At 53.2% G+C, this 19,217-nt stretch overlaps 9 protein-coding genes and 1 non-coding gene across 10 annotated transcripts; 7 read left to right on the top strand and 3 right to left on the bottom strand.

Annotated features, from left to right (window-relative positions):
- Positions 1–100: 100 nt before the first annotated feature.
- Positions 101–1,654, top strand: VTN31DRAFT_6898 (uncharacterized protein; the record flags this gene model as incomplete). Its single annotated transcript, XM_069407558.1, has 9 exons — positions 101–175; positions 241–483; positions 540–571; positions 621–648; positions 705–712; positions 765–868; positions 922–1,092; positions 1,151–1,450; positions 1,512–1,654. 9 exons carry the CDS (start codon positions 101–103, stop codon positions 1,652–1,654), a joined length of 1,104 nt encoding a protein of 367 aa, XP_069258201.1.
- A 217-nt stretch (positions 1,655–1,871) lies between these two features.
- VTN31DRAFT_t83 lies at positions 1,872–1,945 on the top strand. The gene has a single exon. It is a non-coding gene; the product is annotated as a tRNA-Ile (tRNA).
- A 313-nt stretch (positions 1,946–2,258) lies between these two features.
- Positions 2,259–3,714, bottom strand: VTN31DRAFT_6897 (uncharacterized protein; the record flags this gene model as incomplete). The annotated part of the gene is made up of 2 exons (XM_069407557.1): positions 2,259–3,590; positions 3,661–3,714. 2 exons carry the CDS (start codon positions 3,712–3,714, stop codon positions 2,259–2,261), a joined length of 1,386 nt encoding a protein of 461 aa, XP_069258200.1.
- Positions 3,715–4,020: 306 nt separating this feature from the next.
- VTN31DRAFT_6896 (uncharacterized protein) lies at positions 4,021–4,956 on the top strand (the record flags this gene model as incomplete). Its single annotated transcript, XM_069407556.1, has 2 exons — positions 4,021–4,135; positions 4,238–4,956. The coding sequence occupies 2 exons, from the start codon at positions 4,021–4,023 to the stop codon at positions 4,954–4,956; spliced, it is 834 nt and encodes a 277-aa protein (XP_069258199.1).
- Positions 4,957–5,212: 256 nt separating this feature from the next.
- Positions 5,213–7,719, bottom strand: VTN31DRAFT_6895 (uncharacterized protein; the record flags this gene model as incomplete). The annotated part of the gene is made up of 2 exons (XM_069407555.1): positions 5,213–7,531; positions 7,591–7,719. 2 exons carry the CDS (start codon positions 7,717–7,719, stop codon positions 5,213–5,215), a joined length of 2,448 nt encoding a protein of 815 aa, XP_069258198.1.
- A 367-nt stretch (positions 7,720–8,086) lies between these two features.
- VTN31DRAFT_6894 (uncharacterized protein) lies at positions 8,087–8,548 on the top strand (the record flags this gene model as incomplete). The annotated part of the gene is made up of 3 exons (XM_069407554.1): positions 8,087–8,151; positions 8,216–8,380; positions 8,431–8,548. The coding sequence occupies 3 exons, from the start codon at positions 8,087–8,089 to the stop codon at positions 8,546–8,548; spliced, it is 348 nt and encodes a 115-aa protein (XP_069258197.1).
- An 82-nt stretch (positions 8,549–8,630) lies between these two features.
- On the bottom strand, positions 8,631–10,757 carry VTN31DRAFT_6893 (uncharacterized protein; the record flags this gene model as incomplete). The annotated part of the gene is made up of 11 exons (XM_069407553.1): positions 8,631–8,867; positions 8,921–9,097; positions 9,150–9,524; positions 9,578–9,697; positions 9,746–9,853; positions 9,904–9,984; positions 10,034–10,203; positions 10,253–10,350; positions 10,404–10,439; positions 10,493–10,681; positions 10,744–10,757. The coding sequence occupies 11 exons, from the start codon at positions 10,755–10,757 to the stop codon at positions 8,631–8,633; spliced, it is 1,605 nt and encodes a 534-aa protein (XP_069258196.1).
- A 696-nt stretch (positions 10,758–11,453) lies between these two features.
- Positions 11,454–12,640, top strand: VTN31DRAFT_6892 (uncharacterized protein; the record flags this gene model as incomplete). Its single annotated transcript, XM_069407552.1, has 3 exons — positions 11,454–11,765; positions 11,825–12,472; positions 12,533–12,640. 3 exons carry the CDS (start codon positions 11,454–11,456, stop codon positions 12,638–12,640), a joined length of 1,068 nt encoding a protein of 355 aa, XP_069258195.1.
- Positions 12,641–16,275: 3,635 nt separating this feature from the next.
- On the top strand, positions 16,276–17,824 carry VTN31DRAFT_6891 (uncharacterized protein; the record flags this gene model as incomplete). The annotated part of the gene is made up of 7 exons (XM_069407551.1): positions 16,276–16,321; positions 16,401–16,573; positions 16,630–16,713; positions 16,771–17,119; positions 17,171–17,364; positions 17,423–17,627; positions 17,691–17,824. The coding sequence occupies 7 exons, from the start codon at positions 16,276–16,278 to the stop codon at positions 17,822–17,824; spliced, it is 1,185 nt and encodes a 394-aa protein (XP_069258194.1).
- A 655-nt stretch (positions 17,825–18,479) lies between these two features.
- VTN31DRAFT_6890 (uncharacterized protein) lies at positions 18,480–19,094 on the top strand (the record flags this gene model as incomplete). The annotated part of the gene is made up of 1 exon (XM_069407550.1): positions 18,480–19,094. The coding sequence occupies one exon, from the start codon at positions 18,480–18,482 to the stop codon at positions 19,092–19,094; it is 615 nt and encodes a 204-aa protein (XP_069258193.1).
- Positions 19,095–19,217: the final 123 nt, after the last annotated feature.

Raw genomic sequence — 19,217 nt, 5'->3', positions numbered from 1 at the left:
AAAATGTCTCGAACTCTCGGTTGATCAATATGCCAGACATAAACCAAAATACCATTCAAATTGATCCGCACAGCTGATTCCATGACGCCCAACCAAGACCATGAACTCCCACGTTTTCAACATTCAGCCGATCCACCGATTCGCAGGCTCCAATGCTGCCATTCGGCGACCTAGAGTAGGAATCCTCCCACGACTGTTGTCGCTCCGACGTCGTCACTGAGCATTGTGCTGTGTTAACAGGAATTCGCGTACTTTTCTTACGATGCCGATCGCAACTTGCACCTGGATGAATCGTCACTGAACTACTACTATCCTCCGCGGCTGCCTGCGGACCTGAATCAAGGGTTCGAGTCGTTCCAAAAGCTCGATGACACTGTAGACGAGCATCTCGACGCGCTTCTGGAGACGCTCGTCGCGTACGAGAAGGAACATGGCACCAAATGCGAGGCCGACGTGATCACATGGAGGGGGATGATGACCAAGGTGCGCGGTTCGGCTCGGCTGGGCTGTGTGGACGAGAAATGTTGACACTCTTCAAGATATTGACGGCGCCCTTTGAAACCACGAGTGGGTTCGTGTAGGCGCAGTCCAGGCTCTGAATGTTCAACTGACGGGGATAGATTTGAGATGAATGCGACTTATTTTCAAGTGAGTCTTCATGGCCTTAGATGTCCGACAACGACTAACAATATTTTCTTTTCTAGGGCTCTATGTGCGTGTGCGGTGTGGCTTCACGTCCAGGAATGTACACTGACACGTAGTAGCTTTATCGAGGAGAACAATGCCTACAAGATCAAGCAGAAGGAGATTCAACGAAATCAGCCAACGACACCTGGGATGCCGTCGCAAGATTTAATGGCTTATTGGGGTGAGTTTGGCGACTTTACCATGGCAGCGCTAAAGGCATCTAATCTGAGGAAGGATATAAATTTGAGGCTATTTCGGTGATTCCGGATATATGGGACGCTGTTTCGCGCGAACAGATTGAAGAGCGTCCGAACCAAGTCGTCAACAACAAAGCCCAATACTGCTCTGTCGTGCGAACGGGTTTCGGCAAGACAAAGCTAATCATCGGAGGCGAAGTTGACGCAGGTACTCAAAATCAAGAACCTTCCTTCTTAGAGCGTCTACTAAAGTTATTCTCTCCTAGTGTGGGACTGCAAACCAGCCCGCAAGGAAGACCCGATCAACTGGGTCGAGCTGAAGACGACATCAGAGCTGTACACCGACCGCGAGAGGATCAAGTACGAGCGGAAGCTTCTGAAGTTCTGGGCCCAATCCTTCCTCCTGGGGGTGCCGAAGGTTGTCATCGGATTCCGTGACCGCAACGGGATTCTCTTACGAATCGAAGAGATCGAGACGCACACAATACCGACCATGGTCAAGAAGAGCCGTACGGCGAGTTGGGACGGGAACATTTGCATCAACTTTACCGCTGCATTTCTCGATTGTAAGTTTCCTCACATCATATCTACGGGTTTTTGAATTGGAGCTGAACTTCGATGCAACAGGGCTCAAAACCGTGGTGAACGGACCGGGGGTATGGCGGATTCGGAAACGGGAGAAGTCGCCATATATCGAGGTGTTCAAGATAGAAGACCGCGGTTATGGCAGTATTTTGTCACCGTCGTTTATAAAATGGAGAACAACCTAAACTTGACGGCCTTTGCCAACCTTGCCACTGAGCGAGTCATCAACCATGCTATGCCACCAACCCATGAGTGCCGAGTGGAACCAGATATGGTATTTTTGTATTGCAGCAGGACTCTGAGGCCCTAACCCTGGACTCTACCCTAGTACTTTTGCTTTTTTTTGCAGCATGTGACTCTGATCGGCTCGTTAATCGCAAAGTGGCTCCGTGGATCCAACAAGGTCCCATAGCTCAGTTGGTTAGAGCGTCGTACTAATAATGCGAAGGTCGAGAGTTCGAGCCTCTCTGGGACCATTCCTTTTTTTTTCCCTTTTACAATTTAACTACTCCAATTTGTACGGAGTACAGCGGAACCAACCGGTGGACAGTCAACAGCGAAAACTTTTTTGGACCTTCTATAGCTTGCCCTTTTGTTTTTTGATTGAAAGGACCTTTGAAAGACAGATGTTCATTGGAAAACATAATAATGGGTAGGAAGCCCATGAACCGATTCGTTTACTGAAGAACCACTTCGAAGATACATTTCTCCCATACCGTACGAGTAGTCGTTCGATGCTATTCTACAACTAAGGTCCTATGTACGAGGATGAGGGGTTTTACGAGAAAATCATGATCCAGCCATTTCTTTTTGCCGGAAATATTCATCCCTCTTTGCCCGCCTTTCAATTCCTGCCAACGCACGGCGATGTCCTCGGCCACGCAGATGAATCTCCCATTGCTCCTGGCCGGTCATGGTCTTCTTGCATATGTCACAAGTGATCTGCCTTAGCTTTTCGACTGGGTGCTGGTCCGCCGAGCCCCGTCGTTTGGCCTCTTCCCGTTCTCGTTCGGAGATCGTCTCGAGAGCGAGCGGAGACAGGGTCTTTGGATCTGGGAGCCGCTCGCCGCTGAGGAAGGAGTGGACGAGGCGCTCGGAGGGCCCGGCGACGGTTTGCTCCCATGCGGACACGTCCGTCCCGTCCAGGACGAAGAAGTGGGACTTGGCGTGGCTGTCGGCCAACGCAGTCCAGAGCTTGGTGCGGATCCATTTGGTCTGTCTTGAGGAGTACTGCCGGGTGGATGTCTTGATAGAGCTCACGCAGGACTCTTTGATGTCCTCCGCGTCGGTTGCATCGGTCTCCAGCGCAGTAAAGTAGGGCCTTAGCTCCTTGAAACCTATCGACACCCAGATTCCGCGGGTAGTATCGACGGGGCGGCCTCGCCGCTCCTTTTCCCGTAGGCAATTCCACATAGATTTTGCTTCGTCAACCAACCCATTGGCCATCATTGCGTCGACCCGCCCATCCAGTCTTTGATATAGCTTCTCCCGCTCCGAATGCACCCACAGAACGAGAGTCGGAAACCGCAATCGACCTGTCAGGGCACCACCGTCACCGTCATCGTCCCCTGGGCTTTGACGTTGACGATGCTGCTCTGCATAGACCTGTGAGGCGGGCTTCCCCGTTTTCAGATAGATTTCCAGCGAGCGGCGAATCTTTCGGGCCTCGTTTGGATGCCACCGCGCGGCCATGATGGGATCGACCTCTCTCAGCTTCTCCAACATGACTGAGGGCGGCGCTTCGAGGATCTCCCACCCTTCTCTCCTCGTGGGACTATCTTCCTCCTGGTCACTGGATTCGGGCGACTCACTTCCTATCGTTTCGCCAATGAGTGCCCCGTGAAACAAGACCGACTGCGTATAGTAATGCGTGCCTCCGACGAGAATAGGCAGTTTTCCCCGCGCGTGAACCTCGCGGATCTGCTGCAGACATTCATTCCGAAATTTGTTGATATGCCATGGCTCTTCTTCGAGGCCGATAAAGTCCATCAAATGGTGCGGAATGCCGTTCCGCTCGTCGACGGGGATTTTGTTCGTGATGATGGGCAGGCCGCGGTACAGTTGCATGGCGTCGCCATTGATGATCTCACCGTTGAAACGCGTCGCGAGATCTACTGCAAGCTAGCCCCATTTGCATTGTCAGAATGAAAAACCAAGCGAAAGAAGAAAAAGACAGCAAATCGAAACAAACCTTGGATTTCCCGGTGCCCGTGGCACCGACGATTGTCACGAGGGGTTGTTCCATTGCTGTCCTTGGAGGTATTTGCTTGACAAGGCGCAAGAGACTGAGCATGGGCGAGCAAGAGCGCGGCGGTGCATCTTGGATGCAAAAGGGGTTGTTTGTTTTGGTTACAGCATATTGGAGTTGCAAGCTTGATGTTGACGACCAAAAGAAAATACTATACTATTAGTAGTAGTATAAAAAGCTTCGTCGCAGGTCAGTATTACAGGATCTCCGTCCGGCTGGCTCCGCGGGGCAAAAAAGTGTACTCCAACGAAGCTTCGAACCCCCCGCTTCGAGATTTTCCTCTGCAACAATCTCTCAGCGATCATGGCCCCAACAATTGAAGTCAATCAGCTGTCCTACAAATTCCCCGATGGATCCGTCGGGTTGGAGAATGTCTCATTGAGCCTACCAGCCGGTAGTCGAACGTTGCTTATCGGGGGTACACATTCCGGCCTTCTGGGTCATCAAACTTCTGTTCTACTTTCAAAAGATGCAGGAAGGCTAACTACTAGTAATTGAATATTTTGTTTTACTCTTACAGCCAATGGAGCCGGCAAAACGACATTACTTCGACTCCTCTCCGGCAAACGCCTGGCACCCACAAACGCCATCTCGATAGGCGGGGTCGACCCTTTCAAGCAAGGTCTCGAAGGTGTGACCTATCTCGGCGTGGAATGGGTGTTGAACAACATCGTGCGCACCGACATCGACGTGCCTACCCTGCTGAAATCCGTCGGCGGCGACGCCTTTCCGGAACGCCGCGACGAGCTCGTGGAGATCCTCGACATCGACCTCCGCTGGCGCATGCACGCCGTGTCGGACGGCGAGCGGCGCCGCGTGCAGCTGGCCATGGGCCTGCTGCGCCCATGGAAGGTGCTGCTGCTCGACGAGATCACCGTCGATCTTGACCTGCTCTCGCGCAGCAACTTCCTGGCGTTTCTCAAGCGCGAAACGGAGACGCGCGAGTGCACCATCGTCTATGCGACGCATATCCTGGACAATCTGGCGCATTGGCCCACGCACCTTGTGCATATGCACATGGGCAAGGTGAAGCAGTGGGGTCGGATGGAGGATTTCAAGGAAGAAGTGCCAAATCGCTCGCCCGATAATAGTCTTCTCGGAGAGCTCGTGCTCCATTGGCTCAAGCAGGACCTGCAGGAGCGTGGCCCGCGAAATGATGGTGCCAGGAGCAGTCAGTCAAAGACTTATCCTCGGCCAGAAGATGCGGTTGGGGGGTATGGCTTTGAGAAACGGTCATGAAGTACTATCAATTACTCGCCGCGACGACTCTGATTGGAACGATTCATGATATATATCTCAACGATATCAACGCGGCATGTGCCTCAATTACCTGCATTTACGGAGTTTTTGTGTCACGGGTTTGGGTATAGAATGTATTATCATGGGCTGTTCAACCTGCCTCACAAGCTTCAACGCATGATGTTCGTGATGACTGTCGTCTATCTAGAATGATAGGACCTTTATATTTCTTTTTTGTTGTAGTCCGACATCAAGGTCAAATTCCCTCGACGGCGTAGATCCGCAAAGAACAATCCTCACTAGCAACGGCAAGTAACCTTCCATCTTGCTCCGAACCTGGCCGCCAGGCAAGCCGAGTGACGGCTTTGGACGGCGAGATGGACACATCAAACACAGACAACTCCTTAACTTCCAAAACATCCGGAGACGAAGAAGAAGCGGTCACGCTGTATAGCAAGATCCGGCCGGTATCGTCACCAATGGCGAGGATAGAGCTGGATGAACTAGACTGAAAGGACACGGCGGTGGCCGGACCCCGGAGGTTGATAGTAGATAGACAATCAAACGCCGTCGTGCCGTCGCCCTGGTCCTTCAACTGCCACAATTTCACGCTCTTATCGCGGCCCGCCGTGGCAAAGAGCGGCGGAGAGCGGTCCGGCGCCCACGCCGCGTCGAGGATCATGCGCGAGTGTCCGCGAGGGTTCGACGTGAGCTGGGTGTACTTTCCTGGCGACAAGTCGTCCCGCTGAAAGACCGCCCATTGCCGATCCCGGCCGACGCTGAGCAAATACTTGTCGTCCGACGAGAAGCGCAGTGACGTGACGGTCAGCGAATGCGCGGTGAGCGGCGGCTTGATTTCGTGCCAGTCCTTGCCGTCATAGAGTCGAATGACGGCATGGTCGATGGAGCTTGCCTTGCAGGCGGTGGCGATCACGGTGCGGTCATGACTGACCGCGACCGCGGAGATCTCGTACCCATGGCCATACAGTTTTTCGTGCTCAGGCCAGAGAGTGTAGCGCGCCAGATGGTCTTCTAGCGGTGGCTGATGCGTGGGCAGCGATATAGGTGCTAACGGCTCCGTTTGACCCCCACCGTTCTGTCCCCCCAGCGCATCCTCATCCGCAAATGACACATCCTCGCCAACCGCCTTGTTTGATAGCCCGAGAACTGGGATATTCGCGGCATCGGGCATGTCTTCGTCCGCCGGCTGTGCAACCCCGGCCAGATTTGACAGCAGCTGCGCAATCGGTTTCGGTTCATTGAACACCCGGAGCAGCTTCTCGTCGGCCCCGGATATGAATCGCGCGGAACCGAGTGAATCAATGCAGTTCAGGTCATAGCCATGAATCTGCGGTCTGGAAAACTCGTGCCATGAAGACGCGTCCGGGCGACGCCACTTTGCATGCAATCGACTCGTTTGGTCGGCACTGGTGGTCAGGAGATAACCTCCCGTAGCCTCCCATTGAAGATCATTCACTGATCGGACATGGCCGCTGATTCCCAGCTCTTGTGACCACACGTCCGCGTCCGCGTGGTATTTCCATGCTCGCCAGCTGCCTGTCCGAGACAGACTGACAACCATCTTCCCATCCGGTGACCATAGCCCAATCCAAAATCCGCCGGTCGTACCTGTCGCGGTCGTCGATCCCTTTTGAACGCTAATCTCACCCATCCGTTCCTTCACCGCCCATGCCCCCGAATATGGATCCGGCTCCCATATCGTCAACGAGTTGTCTGCGGAGGCAGACAGCAGCTGCATTTGATCCGATCTCGGATTCCAGCAGGCGGTGTAAATCCAATCCTCATGGCCCAAGAGCAGTGCCTCGAACGTCACCGAGTACGTCTTTCCGGCGGCCTGAAACGTGTGCGCCTTGTTGGTCAACGTTGGGGCGTCGCCGCCCAAAACCGGCTCCTCGTCGTCCCTCGGGGCAGCGAGTGTTACTTTCCCTCGTTGTACTCGCCAGAGTCGAATGTATTTATCCTGACTGGCCGATGCAAGCATCAAATCACCCGGAGAACCTGTCCTATCGGCCGTAAAGGCAAGGGCTCTGATCCAGGCCTCATGGCCAGAGAGCCTCGCGCCAAATACGAACCCGCCTTCGTCGACTGTGCCCGGAGTGGAGTAGATTTGTATCCGATTCATAGTACCTCCGACCGCCAACGCCATTGGTTTCGCCGGGTTTTCCGCATCCAAAACCTGCAGCGCCAAAGTCAAGGGAAAGTACCTAGGCTGCAAGACGATCGTCTGCAACAACTTTCCCGAGACAGCGCCTTCAGCATCGACTGCCAACCTCCAAATCTGAACTGTCCCATCTGCGGCCCCTGACGCGAGAATTTCCATCCCCTCTGCCACCCCTAACGCATTGACGGTTCCTTGGTGTCCTTCAAGCGTGCAGGCGCATACATATCCATTGGGGCTCGAAGCGTCCGGCTTCCAGACACGAATTGAACGATCTACTGAACCAGTAATCAAGTACCGAGACTCTTTCTTGTCAGGGAATGCGAAAAACCGAATGGTGGTGACTGTGTCTTTATGGCCGACGAGGAGAGCGTGAACCCCGCGCCTAGACTCATCCTACAGCAAACTTAGCAGTTGGTTCAAAGAGCTGACACAGCAAGCATATCAGATCCCACCTCTGGCCGCCACAGTGCGACATTGTTATCGGCGCCATACGCGAGAATGCCGCATATGGGATCCCAATCGGCGGCGCCTGGGTACCGGTTGCCGCCGACGCTGATATATTCAGGCGAAGCGAAGACCATGAAGAGGACGGTGCTCCGGCAATTGTGACAGAAATTGTCAATGGAGAGATTCTCGACTCTCGAGAATGGGTATCTTGAATGGATCCAGGATTTCTCTTATCGATAAGCATTATGTACCATTCACAAAGAAATGTATCGTAATATTTGACAACATTCTGTATCTAGAACAAGTTGTACCCATCCAGACCATGCTAGTTAGGTAACAATACGGAAATGTTACCGTCTAGAAATGTTACCGGACGGTATCCTCATGCTACCCCTCAATCTTTCACTCAATTCATAATCTACTTGCTTCAAATTTGCACCCACTTCTTCTGCGCTTTGGGTTCCGCCCCTGGACAGATCCTTCAACAGAGAATTGCCAGCCATGGCCTCAGATGCTCAAGCTTCTACCAAAAAGGCAGAGACGCTGCCAATTGTTGTCGAATTCACGTATGACGACCTCTGCCCTCGCGTGCCCATCAGTCATTCTGATTCGGTCCTAACAAGTTGACAGAGGCGGGCTCGAAATGCTTTTCGGGAACAAACGCAGACATGATATTTCCATTCCCGCGAAACTGGAAAGCGGAAAAAAACCGACTATTGCCTTTTTGATTCAGTATCTTGTGGACAAGGTCATGGAGGACCCGCGCAAAGAGCTTTTTGTTCTCGATGGACATGTGTAGGTGGCCAATCTCCACGATGATTGCTGAGCCTCCACTAACTGATCAGTCGGCCTGGCATTCTCGTGTTGATCAACGACGCCGATTGGGAATTAGAAGGGGAGGAGGCCTACGAGATTCAGTCGGGAGACAATATCCTGTTTGTCTCGACGTTACACGGTGGCTAAGAATGCGGAGGCCTCATATTTTGCAGCGGAAGGGGGCTACACTCGAGTAGCAATAGAGCGACTGCGCAAAGGAATAACGAAATCATACGATGTCCTCAGCATGCTGCTGGCTGAGCCGCTCGGGCTCTCGGGGCGTTCGATAGCCGCTCTGCGGTGTGTTGGCGCCTCGTGGCGGACTGCCAAGGCTGGACATGGGCGAGACGTATCCGCTTGGTGGCACGGGGATCTTGATGTCTTCTGGAGAGCCCGGAATGATCTCCGGAGGAAGATCCGGGATGTGAATTCTCTTGGCTTCATTTTGATAGCTTGCCGGAATAATCTGGCCACCTAGTCAACATCTCAGACTCCATAATCCGACGCATAAATACATACCTCAATGATTTCGTCCCTTGGAAATTGCAAGAATGGAATATCGGATGTACTGCAGGCCATGAGGTAGCCATACAGCACGCGTAGCACACTCTCATGTGCAATGATAAGCAGATCATTCTGCTCGCGTTCCAGCTCCAGAATGATCGGCTCAAGTCGCACAGCCAAATCATGATACGACTATTTGCTCGTCAGCAACAATCGAGCCATTGACACAGTCGCGCCAACCAACCTCTGCTCGCGGGTAACGATGGTGATACGGGTCTTGTTCGTGCTTAGCAACCTCATCGGGATATTCCTGGCGGATTTTTTCTTCGGACATCTTCTCGCACACGCCAGGGTTCAGTTGACTCAGCTGTGATCGCTGGCGAACCGTGAATCCCTTTTCGCGCAGATATTTCGCTGTTTCCACTGTCCGCCGCCGCGTCGATGTCCAGACCGTTAGTGGCTTCAACTGGGCGTCAGTGTCCCCCTGCTCGATCATAGCCTGTCGTTCTTGCTCCCGATGCTTGAGCAGGGTGTCGGTCATCTTCTTTGCATACTCATCACCCAGCGGGGAGAGAGAAGCATCCGCTTTATACGAGTCCGATTCTAATGAGACACCAGCCTAAAAGCGTCAGGAGCAACATCAGACGACGCCCTGGTGTGGTTCGACCTTACTCTAGCAAAGTAGGTATGTCGCGATTTTATGTGAAGGTTCAGCAAATAAAATACAATCCGGTGCGAAAGATACCCAAAACTTCGATTGTTAATGATAAGACGCTCCCCGGCATTGATCATCTGCAGGATTAGCGCTGGATTCCATTCCCTGCAACCCTCGGATCTCACCTTGATGTAATTGAGGTCTTTTTCCTCCATTGTTTCGAAGTGCGGAATTCTGGCTGCAATCCGGCCAAGATAGTGTCGTACGGCGTCGTCGGGATTCCATCCCACGTACTGGTGCGCTGTCAGATCGTGTCAGGCGGGGAAAAATCAGTAGACCTTACATCTGGGGATGAGATTTTGACCCGACGGACGTTCTCTTCAATGATCTTTGGATCATCGCACATCGATTCAATGAAGAGCGTCTGTGGAAAGTGTCAGAGTCGCAACGACAACAGACCTCGTCCAGCTCACCTCTATATTCTGCTTCGCAAATTCCTTGGCGAGGGAGCGCCTTCCCGAAGCAAGAGGGTTAACGGCGTCGTAGATCGCTATCTGGCCATTTTCTTGGAGCAAGAAATGAAGAATGTCGTCCCTGCACTTTTTCACGATCTTTTGTCGTAACAGTACAGAGGAGGCAGAGGCTGTAGTCAAGTCAGTCCATGCTGAAAGGCTGAAACCTCAAGGAACTACCGTTGACGAAAAAATAATCATGGGGCATTTCCTGCCCGGGCCCAATGGTAGCTCGTCTGTAGTCACCCAAATGAAAGATTCGAGTCTTAACCCCGAGCCTACATGGAATCAGCCCAAATTCCTCCAACCCGGACCGAATCATGACACTGACCATCGCAGGTATCGCGCTAAAGCGACCGAAATGTGCCTACCAAACAAAGTCAGCAGGCAGATACCAGGCTTTGACTCGGCGCGACTGACGTTTTACCCCTGGCAGGCAACCCAGCGGTGATGATCACAATGCGGCCGGCATGAAACAGTCGGCCAGACTCGGTACTGTACAGCTGGGCCGGGGCAAGCTCGGCCCTCTCAGGAAGATCATGAATTGCATCGACGAACGTACTGGATTTTCTCCGGAACCGAGGAGAATTCGCGACCACGTCGGCCGTCCTGCGCATGTTTGGTTAAGAGTCGCGGTCACCACATGATCAGGCACTGTTTCGGAAACTTACAAGAGAGTGTCCATGGCTTGTCGTGTACAGTAGTGCTAAAATGAGAACGGGATGTCCGACACCAACCCCGGTCCAAACGAGGGCCAAGACAGGGCAACACACGACGCAGGGCAAGGTGACGAAGCTGGAGAGTACAGGTACTGACTCAAAATGGTCGTGGCGATAACGCGAGTCAGGCAAATCAGTAGCCGACCTTACGGTGTATATCCAGAGGATCTGACTTGCGGCGGGCACCAAATCAGCGCACAGCCATGTATTTTATAAGATACTTGATATCATGCAATCTATCTTCGAACAATGATATTAACAGCCTGCCGGGAGCAGATAGAGAGTAGAAAAAAACGAAGGATAGGAGCTGGGAAGCTCTTCGTCATGAAGCAGGTGCGCTGGGTCGCTGGCCTTGGCACCGCAGACAAACAATGCAAACATATGCTGTCTCGGGAGTCTGCAAAAAGCTTCGGCGCTGTCATTTTTTTTTTCTCGGCCCTGTCCAGCATCTTCAATCCATTCCAGGCAGGCCTTGACACCGGGTCTGTCTTTTTCTTGAGGGGAAGTTTCTACTCCTTTTGCCGCATTGACGGCTTCACCTATTTGCCATTGGGATTGTCCCCCCCCTCAATTACCCCCGTGGTTCGGACCCTGCGGAGCAGACACCACCACAAGTTGTCGCGCGCCCTCTGACGACCGTCTTGAACGTACACATTACCAACATGACCGATCTCTCATCGCCATTGTCCTTTTTAACGGACAACTCCGTCGTTTCTGCGCTCAGAGATGCCTATCATACGTTCTCCGAGCGAAGAGCGGCGCTGGGGTTGCCGAACCCCGGCACTGTAGACAATCTCTCCAAAGAGGTGCAGAAGGATGTGTTGCTGTCCAACTACATGTTTACGGGATTCCGGGCAGATCTGACGAAGGTGTTTGGCGTGACACCTCTGTTCCGGATGTCCCATGCACTGTCTATGGGTGGCAGCGGCAATCTCCCTCCGTATGCGTTCTCTGCCATGTATGGAACGCCCAAGGTAAGAATTTCCGACATGTACATCCGACGATGATGAGATGAGATGATTTATGCGAGTAGGTGTTCATGCAAGGCAATTTCGGCAGCGACGGGGGCCTCAGCGCCGTTTGCAACTACCGCTGGAATAATAAGTTGGTGACGAAGCTCAATGCGCAGATTATGTCGGGCGCATCGCAGGGCATTCTGCAGATTGACAATGACTACACGGGCAACGATTTCTCCCTGTCCATCAAGGCGTTTAACCCATCGTTCCTGGAGGGTGGGCTGACGGGAATTGTGATGGGCAACTACCTGCAGTCCGTTACCCCGTCGCTTGCTCTTGGCTTTGAGGGATTGTGGCAGCGACAAAGTCTGAGCACCCGCCCGGAGACGATGCTGTCCTACTGCGCCAAGTATCGAGGCTCGGGATGGCTGGCCACTGCTCAGTTCCAAGCCCAAGGTGTGCTGGCGGCGTCTTACTGGAGAAAATTGTCTGAGAAGGTGGAAGCTGGCGTGGATCTCAACCTGCAGTTCGCGGCCAACCCGGCGGCCGCGATGATGGGGGCACCCAGCCGCGATGGCACCGCGACGATCGGCGCCAAGTACGATTTCCGGGCCTCGACGTTCCGGGCACAGGTGGACAGCGCCGGGAAGGTCAGCTGCCTGCTGGAGAAGCGGATCGCGATGCCGATTGCCATCACCTTTGCGGGCGAGATTGACCAGGTCAAGGTACGTTTGGATCCTTTTCGCTGCTCGGTTCCGATGCTGACGGGATGTGTCTTTGTTTAGCAACAAGCTAAGCTGGGCCTTGCTGTGTCCCTGGAGATTGGTGGCGAGGAGTTGATGGAGCAGCAGGAGCAGGCTGAGGCGAAGGGCATTCCTCCACCTCCGTTCTAAGGGTCCCAATGGTGACTCATGTGCTCGTCTTTGACATCCTTTCTTCGGCTCTCCGCCTTGTTTTACTAGCTGTTTTGACTCCCGCATCCGTTCGGGTTTGTATAGAGGATCTTTGTGATTTGCCATGATTGGGTGTGGCATTGATTGGCATGACCCTCGTATCGAAATGAGTTGTCGATCCACCTTGAAATCTCGTCGTGAAAGCTTCGTTTTGGGTCGGGACCCTGTAATATAGGTAGTTTACATGGTTTGAGCAAGACAACTGGAGAATTCGATTTGGGATTTTGGTCCATGGGAATTGCAGTCATGGCCTCTTCCTCCCAGGTGCGCCGGCTGCGCCCTGTTCCACTCTGCTGGATACATAAGAGAATATTGCTGACGAGTCTGGAGCATCAGACTCCTCGAACTCGGTTTCCTCCTGCTCATGGTGACTGTAACAGACCGCATGGTCGAGGCAAGTGGAGTGGAGTTATCAATCAGTGCCGGGGTCACATGACATGGTTTATCTGCGTGATGGAAAAAAAAAAAAAAAACGGACCGAGGGAGCCTTGACGCCGGAGAGTCCCTGCAGGCACTGGATCGATTGGGGCTCAGGGTGATTACAGGCTTTGAGGATCTCATCCACCATTAGGTACTCCGTACAGGTGTTTGAGCTTGCGAGTTGAGGTGCCATGTCGAGCTACATATGTATAATTCCTTTGCTGGGTTGCTTTTCAAGTTTAGATTGTGACGGTTGGCTATTCTCTCAATCCAAGCTTCATTATATTCATATACTAATATGTCATCAATGTTCCAAAGCGACCCAAGCATTCATTCCTTCGTATGGCTGATTTCGACCAGCATCCCGGGGGTAGGTCGGTAGTAGGTAGGTAGGTAGCTATGAAGTACCAAGTCCCAACCCTCGGTCGTTGGTGCTGAGCACTCCGATGGTGCTTGGTCGTTGGTCCTTGTGGTTGCAATAGTACTCTACATAATCATTCCTCCTCGTATGTTCTGCGAGCGAAAAGATGCCGTGTTTCATCTTGCCGGTGGCTGGCATTGGGATCCTTGCGTTTGGTCATGGCCTCGTCATTACATAGTTCCGGACATGATGATTAGGTACATCTCTCCGCCCCATGCCAATCATGTCCCGTGGCATGCCGCCGCTTTGTATGTACCAGGAACCTCACCCGATGCCGCCGAGGCCCCTGCAGCTTGCAGATTTTGGCCATCTTTTCTCACCGAGTTGGCCGTTCGAGGGCGGTGTTCTCTTCTAGGCGAAACAAGAACCGGGGAGTATGTATCTCTCGGGCCGAACGGACGGCAGCACGGGCCAGGTTGAGCGACTCATTGTGGATGTCGCATTCCACATCGGATGGGTACAGGAGTCGCGACGAAGCAACAAGTCGACGGGGCTCGGTCCGTTGAACAGAGATCTCGGAACTCTGCAGGTTTCCTATGATTCCGAGGGCATTACACTCCTGCGATTGGTCTCTCCCCGCTGTGGGTATGACTTCCAGGAGCCTTGTGACTGAGGAGAGTCGGTCTCAACATGTTCAAGCCGGGATTCCGCTATTCTATCTCTATCCTTGTACCATGTGTAGTCTCTTAGTCTTTGGTATTGACTACGATGAAGTTCAGAGTCCTTGTCGAGAGCAGCAAAGATTGCATGAACATTGGAGGAGAGGTTTCGTTCTTTCCTCTGGCCGGCGCTGAGGCCAGTCCGGGCCACCGAGCCAGTCAGCATGGAGATGGTGGAGCCCCAGACTTTCCCCATCCAGATTGCAGCCACAGCTCCTTCCTGGCTTTGATTTGTAAAAACAACCATCATGGGGACGTTGGCCAACTCGGCGGACCGAGCGAGGATTTTACATCACTTACTCCTTACAGACGTACAGAGTAGTCCACTGTATGTTGTCAAAGCTCCTGTGGACTCGACAGCTCTCATTCTCCGACAGAGAACAATTCCGCCCATCATGGATGGCATCGTCCAAATGACAGATCTCAGCACGAGAAAAAAGCTCGGATGGTCGGGACACGGCGTCCCCTGTCAGTAGCTTTGGAACCAGCGCCGCGCTAACTGCCCGCGAAGATGCGGGTGCACCAGGAGGGCAGGCGGGCGGCGGAGGGGGAGCCCACCACTCTGAATTACTTACAGCAACGACGCGGTAACCGATTCCGTCTGCAGGAAGAGATTGCTTCTGGTCAGCGTCCTTGTCTACAATGATGGAGGTGGAAAAATTGAGGGGATTCTTCTCCTACTACGTACGTACAGTACACTACTGTTAGTAGATAGGTATTATTATTGTATGGAATACTCCGTCCTTACTGTATTGGCTCCGTTCTTTGATGGTTCTTTGATCATCGCCCACTGTTCTTCGAGTCACGAGGCCAGCACGGACCACCCATCGGCGTTCCCGTGACTCGCCAGTAGTGGCTGTGATGTAAGAATACCCAAACGGCGTTAATTTACCAAGCGCATCGCAGACCCATACGGTATCACCGGTATCGAAGGACCAAGAGCCCCCCTCCCTCTCCTCCTCCTCTGGATTTGAGTTCTTTCGGTCGACCCTGCAAGTCATGATCGTAGCCCTCCTGTCATTTGCTCTCTCCGTCATTGTTTCTCGGGCTCGACTCTCTAACCAAGCTTGAGAGAAAAAAAATAAAAACAATATACCCCTTCCCTCTCTGCGCTATCCGGTCTACCATTAGTCCTGCCACTACGCGTGTCGGTCCTGGACCTTCTCTTGCTTTTTCTTTTTCCCAAAAAAGGTCAGTGTCTGTGGCGCTTCAGCATCTCCGATCGCTTGCTGGTGCCCGCTTGTGTGCATATCCATATCCACTGCCCACTCTCTCCCACTCCTCAACCTCTGCTTCGGGCACCCCCCCCTCCCAGTTCCTCTGCATGTTCACCATCTCCTCCTCGTCTTCTACCTGGTCAACTGCTCTCCCTGCTCTCTCGGTGGGCATCCACGCTCCGTCCCTCGTTCCCTCCCTTTTTTGTACCCTTTGCCTCCCCCATCAGCTCCTCGCTCCCTCCCGATTGGTCCTGTCCGCCGCACTCCCCCATCGGAACCTCCAGCCACACTTCTCATTGGTGGCATTGTACGTCACCTGCCCTCTGGAACTCGTTCCCATCCTTCTCTCTCTCTCTCTCTCCAGCGCTTCAGCCCTTTCCTCCTCCTTCCCTCTCTGGCCATTCCCCGCCGCCGTCCTGCTCCTTCCTTCCTGGTTCCTCCTGAACGTCGGTCGGTCGCTCTTGCCCTCTCTGCCACGAACGGAGTCGCTTACCTCTCGGCATTCTCCCTAGCGGCAGACCCCCGACCTCTCGACCCGCCGCCCATCGAATTGCCGGAATCCCTGCGCTGTGTTGTGTGGTGACCACAGCAGCCAGTCTCTGCCTGCAACCGCGGGCTCAACGTGGCCTGCCCGATTCGGAATCTTCCACGAGGCCTGCCCCGATCACATCCGCCGCCCACCATTCAGCTTCAGCCCGATCCCATCCTCCGTCCATCCCAGCCGGCCTGACACGGACGTTTCCCCCCTCGGCGCCCCGATTCCGGTCCGTCCTGCCTTCCGGCCAAGGTGCAGAACCCCGCCAGAACGCATCCGCCCCTTTTGTCGCTCCGCATCATCTTCGATAAGAAACCGCCGTGATGTCACAGAATCGGTCTGGAGTCTTTAACAGCCTACGGATGGGGGGTAAGCCGCTTTGCGGTCCCGGCGTTGCGTTGCACCAGAACTAACCTTGTTTCCTCCTTCCCCCCCTCCCGGCCCACAGAGGTAATCCGCGAAAAGGTCCAAGATGGCGTGACTGGCGAGACCAAGGAGATGCAGTATACACAATGTAAGATTGTCGGGAATGGCTCCTTTGGCGTCGTGTTTCAGACCAAGATGTCGCCGAGCGGAGAAGATGCCGCCATCAAGCGCGTGCTGCAGGACAAGCGCTTCAAGGTGGGTGTGGGCTCGATCGTCGCCAGACGGTTCCCGGGCTGACGCGCCCGCCACAGAACCGAGAACTCCAGATCATGCGGATCGTCCGCCACCCCAACATCGTCGAGTTGAAAGCGTTCTACTATTCGACCGGGGAAAGGGTATGCTCTATCCTGCACACGGCGGGACAACGATCGACTGACCTCCCCCTTTTGTAGAAAGACGAAGTCTACCTCAACCTGGTCTTGGAGTATGTGCCCGAGACGGTGTATCGGGCATCACGGTACTTCAACAAGATGAAGACCACCATGCCCATGATAGAGATCAAGCTCTATATCTATCAGCTCTTCAGGTCCCTGGCCTACATCCACTCCCAAGGGATCTGCCACCGAGATATCAAACCCCAGAACCTGTTGCTGGACCCGGCCACCGGAGTCCTCAAACTCTGTGACTTTGGGTCCGCTAAAATCTTGGTCGAGAATGAGCCGAATGTATCGTACATCTGCTCCCGCTACTATCGGGCGCCCGAATTGATTTTCGGCGCGACCAATTACACCACCAAAATCGGTATGCGGGTGCTCCATTCCTCCCGGAAGACCCAAACTAACCCCCCAGTAGATGTCTGGTCCACCGGATGCGTTATGGCGGAGCTCATGCTGGGGCAACCTCTCTTCCCCGGCGAGTCCGGAATCGATCAATTGGTGGAAATCATCAAGGTTCTGGGAACACCAACGCGGGAACAGATTCGCACCATGAACCCCAACTACATGGAGCATAAGTTCCCCCAAATCAAGCCTCACCCGTTCAACAAGGTAATCCATGTCCTTCATCATCGGTGCGATGGGAACACGGTCTGACAGCGTCACCAAGGTCTTCCGACGAGCACCCCAAGAGGCCATCAACTTGATTTCCGCTCTTCTAGAATACACCCCGACATCAAGATTGCGTGCGATCGAGGCCATGTGCCATCCATTTTTCGACGAGTTGCGGGATCCCAATACCCGCTTGCCCGATTCGCGACACCCGCAAAATGCCGCCCGGGAGCTTCCGAACTTGTTCGACTTTTCCCGTCATGGTACGAAACACTGGGTCTCTCTCAATTGTGTTGATTGATGAGCTTCTAATCTCTCTTTGGTAGAACTGTCCATTGCGCCAGAGTTGAACGATCGACTTGTCCCGCCTCACGCTCGCCCGGCTCTTGCGGCTCGAGGCATCGACCTGGACAACTTCACGCCGCTTTCTCCAGAAGAGATGCGGGCGCACCTCGACTGATGTTGGCTTCCTCTTCTGCGCAGTATGAGTCGTCGCCGTTGGTTCACAGATCCTATGCGAATCGACCGGCGCACCGCCGTATTCCGTCTTTTTCGTGCATTGGGTGATGTTACCGCTGCCGACTAGAGGTCCAACTTTCTTTCTGTTTCCTTCGATCTTGAGATATCCTTGCTAGGCGCGCGCGTTGATCAGGATTCGTCGGATGGTATAAAAGTCACACTACATCACCCCGGACTGGAATATGTGGCTTGTAAAGTGTGGGCAGCGAGTGGGACGATGGTGGCCTGATGCACAAAAAGATCCAGCACATTGTGGACGAAAAGAAAAAAAGAAAAAAAAAAGTTCTCCTGGTGTCTTGGGCCTCTGGGTGGGATGATCAGATAAAAAGGGAAAAAACGAAAAAAAGCCAAAATGATACCCCTTTCTTTGTGTGAGTCTTGTCTTTGGGGACAATCGGCCCATTGCCTAGCTTTACTTGAATATTTAGAATTGAGTCGAGGCGGGAAAAGGTCGAGACGGGGACCAGTGTTCGGGACATGGGAAGTTTTGTTTCTATTTCATGGCAGTGGATGACAGTCATGTTTTGTTCTTGTTCTCAATTCGCATCAAGCTTGTTTGCCATTTTCTTCTCTTCCCCCACTTGTCATTTGTTGTCATGTTGCTTCCGGTCATGTGTGGGAAATACAGACGACTACAATATGATCTGTGTTCTCTGAGTCCTGGCTGGGAATGGATGAATGATTCGTTTCGCTTGCTTCCTTGTCCTCTGCCAGCGGTCGTCCATCGCGCTTGTTCTTCTCATTGCACTGTCTCTGCTATGTCTGAAGAAGCATCTATTGGTATGCTATCTTTGTATGCCGGGATCGTCTGGAGTGGTTTGCGTTGCCAGGAGTTGTCAATCGAGGGCTCGGTGCTGCATTTTCCTTGTATACGGTGCTGCATGGCTTCGGCTTCGGCTTCGGTCCTGTTTGGTCTGCGTAGGTCGGAAGAATCTATTTGTTCGGCTTCTGTAGATGAGAATCAGTATGTACATACAGTACATGGACACATTCAGGCTATCATCTTTCGTTCCACCTATCGAGGCTCACACGGAGACAGACGATCGATTGCCGTTCACGGATCTTACATAATCAAATCTCACACAGAATCATCGACCAATCGGCTTCGGAACTGGCTTCGCGCTGGCAAGATCCCTTTGTCGCCAGCGCAGGCGGCTCTTGTTCACGCGCTTTGCAGCTTTCTTTCAGGCTCCAGGAGCGTTCTTAGTTGAATGCCATTGTACCGGTGTGTGCAGAGGTGCTTATGCAGATTCAAGCATTAGCCATTGCAGCGAACCAACTCCACTAGCAATTTTCCTAGCGAGAAACCGGGTTGGATCTTCTGCAACATCCCG

The sequence above is a fragment of the Thermomyces dupontii genome, assembly GCF_041956625.1.
Source record: "Thermomyces dupontii strain NRRL 2155 unplaced genomic scaffold VTN31scaffold_8, whole genome shotgun sequence".
Taxonomy (NCBI): domain Eukaryota; kingdom Fungi; phylum Ascomycota; class Eurotiomycetes; order Eurotiales; family Trichocomaceae; genus Thermomyces; species Thermomyces dupontii.
This window is presented reverse-complemented; position numbering and strand designations above follow the sequence as displayed.